The sequence below is a fragment of the Zeus faber genome, assembly GCF_960531495.2.
Source record: "Zeus faber genome assembly, chromosome: 15".
In the NCBI taxonomy this organism is placed as follows: Eukaryota; Metazoa; Chordata; class Actinopteri; order Zeiformes; family Zeidae; genus Zeus; species Zeus faber.
The window spans coordinates 4172319-4179320 of record NC_137194.1 but is presented as its reverse complement, the minus strand read 5'-3'; the positions used below and the strand labels follow the sequence as shown (position 1 = coordinate 4179320).

The 7002-nt window shown below is 46.2% G+C and overlaps 1 protein-coding gene across 2 annotated transcripts in view; it reads right to left on the bottom strand.

Moving 5' to 3' along the window:
• slc25a45 (solute carrier family 25 member 45) overlaps positions 1–6188 on the bottom strand; it is a gene marked incomplete at its 5' end in the record, with an annotated part of 9592 nt that extends 3404 nt beyond the window's left edge. The window contains 7 exons of one of the 2 annotated variants that reach the window (XM_080015803.1): positions 1–407; positions 1457–1691; positions 1991–2179; positions 2259–2330; positions 2959–3002; positions 3205–3262; positions 5810–6188. The exon at positions 1–407 is cut by the window's left edge and continues 3404 nt beyond it. In XM_080015803.1, coding sequence (XP_079871929.1) covers positions 124–407; positions 1457–1691; positions 1991–2179; positions 2259–2330; positions 2959–3002; positions 3205–3241 — 861 coding nt within the window. In that variant the 3' untranslated portion in view covers positions 1–123. Of the gene's footprint in view, positions 408–1456; positions 1692–1990; positions 2180–2258; positions 2331–2958; positions 3003–3204; positions 3263–3607; positions 3866–5809 lie in introns of those variants that run through there. The other variant, XM_080015802.1, reaches the window with a different exon arrangement.
• Between the last annotated feature and the right edge of the window lie 814 nt (positions 6189–7002).

Genomic DNA, 7002 nt, shown 5'->3' with positions numbered 1-7002 from the left:
ATGATGTTGTTGTTGATGTGGATGTCTATGTTGATGTTGTTATTGTTGTTTATGTTGTTTGTTTTTGATGATGTTGTTGTTGATGTGGATGTCTATGTTGATGTTGATGATGTTGTGGTGGAGTCAGGCGGCAGCTGTGGGACAGAGAACTCTCATCAGGCTCTCGTAGCTCAGGAAGGTGATGGCGTTCACTGGGAAGGCCCTGACGCTGTTCAGCAGGAGGCCCTTGAAGAAGACCCTGGGGCCCTCCTCCCTCGCGCTCAAGCAAATGCAGTGCAGGACCCCATGATACTGGCGGCCCCCGGCCCCGGACATCTGGAGTCGAGCCTTCACCACATCCATGGGCGTGGCGAAGGCCCACGTCACCACGCCCGCCGTTCCGCCTGCCAGCAGCACCACAAACGTCCCTGATGGCAGAAATAATGCAGGTCAGGTAAAATGTTCTGATCTTAGTGGAAAAAATCAAAGTAAGCTAAAAATATTGTTTCTGAGCAACGTATGCCAGTGACTTAAATAACATGATAATAATAATGATAATACAATAATAATAATCATGAATAATAACATGAATATATATATAAATGTTTTTTAAGCTATTTCCTTTATTTTTTTCATTATATGAAGGACATTTTCAAACCACGGGTCTCCAACTTAAATGACCCGAGGGCGACTACGGATTCGGTGTGAAGCGGGCGTCGCGCATAGGTTTTATAACCTTCACTGTGTGTCCGACCGCCCGTCCCACGTATATATGGAAGTATTACCATACTGATGCGGCGGCATGACTTATGATACGCCCAGTGCAGTGTCGTGGGCTCTCCAGGTTCCTGGGACATGTTGCGTTCAAGGTCTGAAGTTCACAAGTGAGCCAACACTAAAAAACAAACTTCATAAAGAACTTCGCAGGGTAGTATAATCATTAACATGGTGAAGGACTGAAGTTTGAACACTCCTCACGTTTTTTGATATCATCTCTGATATACTCTTTGACCGACTCCCCATCCCAGAGTTTCCCAAGCTTCATTTTGCCAGGAAATAACCCCAAGGCTCCCCGCTATCCTGTTGCGAGCGACTCCATTGGATGTTGAGAGTGCGACTCTTCTACTAGCAAACGGAGAAAGGAAGTGAGGACTAAATTTGAGTCCAACGCGTAAAAAAAACGTTGCTCGTACTGGATGTGACGGATTTTCCCTTCCGCAAATTGAACAACTCTTTACGGAGTGACTCGTCAAGAACCCAATCTCAAAAAAAAATAAAATAAAAGAACCGAACCGCTACGACTCCACACCACGACCACCGGTTATAGACCCAGGCCTGCACTGAAGAACACGGCGCCGCCGTTCTGGCTGCAACCGATGAATTGGCGCCCTCGCGCAATTTTGATCTCCCAACGCCGAAGCTTGATTTCCGTTGTTTATGTGTTTCGAGGTGGAATTTGCCGCCCCGCCCTCCTTACCCGGCTGTTTTCCCGCCTCGCCGAGCGCCTTGCACGTCATCTCGTACGGCAAGAAGTAGATCCCGTAGCACGGCACGTCCCTCAGCGCCAGCGCCAGGCCGCCCCGGAACAGGCCCCTGGCCCCCTCCTCCCTCAGGATGACCGTCACGCAGTGCACCGGCCCGCGGTAGCGCTGGCTGTCGGCCTGGCCCTGGAGACGCACCTTCACCAGGTCAATGGGCACGGTGGCCAGCACCTGGGCCCAGAGGATTATGTCCGGGTCAGTTCAATGAGTACGATTGATACATTTCTACATGAATACATTATACGTACATTTAATGACTCTTACGGGAACCTGGCTTGATGAAAAACTTTCATTTGAAATCGGCATCGACAATTTGGTCAGGAAGTAAGAGTAGAACTTGATTTTATTATGGTTTTTTAAAAAACATATATTTTTTAAACATAATAAAACCTGCGCCGGGTCACGATGCGTGCGTCTGCCTTTTTATTTTTTATCTTTTTATTCATTTTTGAAACCAACCGCCGCGTCACCTGTACCACGCCCGAGAAGCAGCCCGCCGCGAAGACCTGGGCGGCGGAGGCCGGGGCACCGCAGACGCGGTCGCTCCGCTCCGACTGGGTGAGGAAATCCAGGGCGTTGCTATAGGAACCAAAGACCAGGGAGTTGGTGACGCCGGTGGTCAGGACGGGGAACGCCATGCCCTTGTAGAATCCCCGGAGCTGCGGACAAACGGAAACACTCGAGGGGCACGTTTGGCGGGGTGGGGGGTTTAACCCGGGGGGCCGTTTTCCCACTCACCCCTTCGTTGGAGTAGGTCTTCGCCACACAGTGGAATATCCCTTTATACGTGGACTGAGCCTGCAGCCGCACCTGCAACGACCACACGCGAGACGAGATGTAACGGAGAACGAAGGAGAAACAAACCTGCTCTGCACGTTTTCACACCAACACCAGCGGAGTCCACGTCCCCGAGGCGTCGCTCGCGGGGCCCGGGCTGGAAGCCAAGTGGAGGAGTCACGTACGGTTCACAGAAGGAAGGCGTCAACGAGGCGCCGCTTGCGGTTCTTTTTGACGCCCGTCGAAGCGGCCGGCGCCTCCTGCTCCACCTGCTGGGCCGTGCTCCCTCCGCCTCCAAAGCCCCTCCACCCGTGGGCCCCCCGACTCCTCCGTGCGACGGTGCAATTCGGATTCACCGCTCCGGTATTTCCGGCTCGCCCGGCGTCTACGCCGGGGGCGGCGAGTTGCCGAGGCCTGGCGCCCAAAGCCAAAGGCAAAATAAACGTTTTTTTTAAATGTGGATCCGTCGGAATCAACGTGAACGTCGGGCGGCGACGCGCCCGCCACCGGTGACTCCCGTCTCAGCCGAGGTGAAACCGGGCAAACGAAATAATCTAATAAAATAAATAAAACTTTAATTTTCTGCGACGCCTGCGAAACTCAGACACGGTCTCAACCCGGCGGCCTCTGCAGATTCTGTGCAGAGGCCGGATTGTATTACCTTCACCGTGTCCAACGGGTGTCCGACCGCCAGCCCCAGAGCACCTGAGGTCACAAAGCGGTTGTTTAGGCAGAAACACTTTCAGCGTTCATTGATTTCCAGTTGAATTTAATACAAAAAACAAACAAAACAAAAAAACGTATTGGCCGTCCGGCTACAGAGGTTGCCAAGCGTAGGGAGAAAAAACGTCACGGATTCCCGCTTTAAAAGCGGCGGAGAAGAGTCGTTTTCTCTCGAGGTTTTTACCCGAAATGCTCCCTGCCACGAATTCCAGAGCCGGCATGTCTGCAAGCGCCTCCCAAACCTGCGAAAAGGAGAAGATGTTTGGTGAAATTCTGTCGTCCCCGCCCCCATGTCAAGCCTCCCTGCTGTGCTCATGACTCTGACGTGCACAGCAGCCCTTTTTGGAGGACTACAAAAACAACAAAGCACAAAAGGTGCAATTCAATGGGAACAGCTGTTGGACGGTGCTCATCCCAGGAGGAACAGTGCTGAGATCAGTGCTGTGATCAGTGCTGTGATCAGTGCTTTTCGCTTTTTCGACGGAACAGTTTGATCTTCCACCTCAGATCTGCAGGGTTGTCTTGTTTTCTTTTTTTTGTTTTTCTTTTGCGGGTGTTGTCGGGGAGGGGGTCGAACGAGCACTTACCGTCACCTCGCCGCAGATTGAAGACGCTCGGTGTCCGCAGCGAGGGCCCGGGGAGGGAGAAGAAGGAAGAGACGCGCGGACGACGGGGGCGGATCCCGAACACTCGCGACCGGTCGCTCCGGTAAAAAAAAAAAAAAAAAAAAAAAGCGAAGAAGGGGAAATCGGATCGAACGATTCGGATTGACGACTCGGCAGGAGGGTTGCCAGATCGGGAGGTTTTCCGCCCAATTGGGTTAACTGCAGGAACGAGAATGACATTTTGGGATGGTTTGTGAAATAATTTGGAATGTTTTCTGAAATAACTTGGGAAGATTTGTCAAATAATTTGGGATGGTTTGTGAAATAATAAAAGAAGCACTGTGAGTTTCGGGGACACCACTCAATCACTCTCTTACACCTTGGATAGACCTACAGCCAATCAGAGCATTGGAGAGACCTACAACCAATCAGAGCATTGGAGAGACCTACAACCAATCAGAGCATTGGAGAGACCTACAACCAATCAGAGCATTGGAGAGACCTACAACCAATCAGAGCATTGGAGAGACCTACGACCAATCAGAGCAGAGTGACGTAGCTCTGAGTGAGTGAGTTGGTAAATTCATCTTTTACGAATCCTGTAGAAGTTCGACAAACACGTCTTTGTAATCAACAAAAGCTTTTTAGAGAAAATAAATGTCCAGTTGGTTTAATACTGTCACCATAACAGATTACATTACAGAAATTACATTTCACTGCATATATGAAATGTATGCATGAATGTATGTATGAAAGTATGTATATGTATGTGACAAATAAAAATCTTGAATCTTGATTCAACAGGACTGTTCCATGTCAGCGGCAGCCATCTTGATAAGGTGCCTCAACGACGATAAAGGATTCAGCACGCCCTTCAACGTCAGCCGCAGCCATCTTGGTAAGGTGCCTCAACGGCTCTCCTCTGCGTCATCATTGTATCAACCCCGCCCCATATTAGATGAATGGTTGCGATTGGTGGAAATCTGTGGAGGGTGGCCCGACGTATTCTGCAGAGAAATTAACCATGAGCTGCTGATTGGCCTGGTTACCAGGCTGGTATATGAGTGTATACTTTTTTTTATTTTATTTTATTTTTTACACACAGCACCATCTGCATATATAATGTATAATGTATATCAAATATGAAAAGGGGGAGAGGTTTAAAATGTTTGGCACGCCTGCGACAGCCATTCATTTTTGGACCGACACCATGGTGTCAAATTCATCTCAGAATCCACGAGCGTAAAAAAACATCCTCCACCAGCGCATTTCTGCTCCACATGCACAAATCTGGAAGTGCGTATTAAACGGCGCATTGCAACTTTTTGAGGTGCCATCCCATCATTCCACAACGCCAAAAGTCCGAAAAATGTCCCGTTCGACATGGACGACACCCTAAACGTGACCATCTCGAAGCTTAAACCTAAACTTAACCATCTCTAACATTATACCTAAACTTAACCATCTATAACATTATACCTAAACTTAACCATCTCTAACATTATACCTAAACTTAACCATCTATAACATTATACCTAAACTTAACCATCTCTAACATTATACCTAAACTTAACCATCTATAACATTATACCTAAACTTAACCATCTATAACATTATACCTAAACTTTACCATCTATAACATTATACCTAAACTTAACCATCTATAACATTATACCTAAACTAAACCATCTATAACATTATACCTAAACTTAACCATCTATAACATTATACCTAAACTTAACCATCTATAACATTATACCTAAACTTAACCATCTAAAACATTATACCTAAACTTAACCATCTATAACCTTATACCTAAACTTAACCATCTATAACATTATACCTGAACTTAACCATCTATAACATTATACCTGAACTTAACCATCTATAACATTATACCTAAACTTAACCATCTATAACCTTATACCTAAACTTAACCATCTATAACATTATACCTAAACTTTACCATCTATAACATTATACCTAAACTTAACCATCTATAACATTATACCTCAACTTTACCATTTATAACATTATACCTACGTGTTGACCAGGGGTGGGCAAACTTTTTGGCTCAGGGGCCACATTAACTTTTAAAATTTGACAGACGGGCCGGGTCAGCACAAGATGCATACATATCAAATGTAAACAGGAAAAAAGGCATTACAGTGTTAATACACTTACCTTTTAGTGGGAACAGTGTTGTTGATCTCCCATTTTTGCCAGTGCAGTTTTGTTGTGGCAATTCTCACTCAACTGGGATCTGTTGGGTGCTTTGTTGGTGCTCATCACACTAAAAGTCTGTTCACACACATACGTAGAGCCAAACAACAGCAGCATCCTCTGTGCCATCTTCTGGATGTTTGGAAATGTGGCTGCGCTTAATGAAGCATAAAACTCATCCAGTTTAAGAGAGTTGAACTTCTCCTTTAAGACGCTGTCACATTGGAGATCAATCAGTTCCAGTTTCAGGGTCTTGTGAGAAGGGACATGACACCGGCTGAAGTGACTTGTCAATTTTTCCAAAATCAGAGAACCGACGGCAGAATTCTTCCTGCAGGTCATCCAGTGATTTCCTGTATTTTTTCACATGTTGCGGGGCCTCTTTCAACGTGGCCAGTGTGGGGAAATGAGCGGATGACTTGTTTGGCATTGGCTTTGAGAGTAAAGCCAGCTTGGTTTTGAAGGCTCTGACGTTTGTCTGCATTTCATGCACAAACTGGTCTTTCCCTTGTAGCTTCACCTTTAGCTCATTCATGTGTGTCAGTACGTCCACAGCAAAAGCTAAATCACAAATCCAATCTGTGTCACTCAGCTCAGGAAACTTGTCAGTGTTCTCAAGGAGCTCCAAAAATGAGATCATCTCCTGTTAGATCTCCCACACTCGCCGGATTAAAAACACCAACGGGCCGGATGTGTTGCCCACCCCTGGTCTTATCGCATGTGCAACACACTTCCGGTCAGGGGGACAACCTTTGTCCCATGTGGGAGCCTGTTGTCATGGTGCATTCAAATTCCTTGGAATTTTTTTGGCTTTTTTTTGTCTGGATCTGTACTTATAGTAGTCAAACTACCGCACTTAGAACTGTCAAACCTCGAGTAGATTATAATATGAAGCCTATATTGCATTTCTATCACAATTTCTGATAGGTGAAAGCATTATTCTATTTGTGAAAAGAGGAGCAATGTGGATTTTACTATATTTTTTACACACTGGCCAGATAGAACAAGGTATAAATCCAAAACTAATGTAGTAATAGCAGTTATTAGTTATAGTTAGACCTGGACTATATAATTATATGAAGCCCATATATATATATATATATATATATATATATATATAGAGAGAGAGAGAGAGAGAGGGGGGGGGGGGGTAC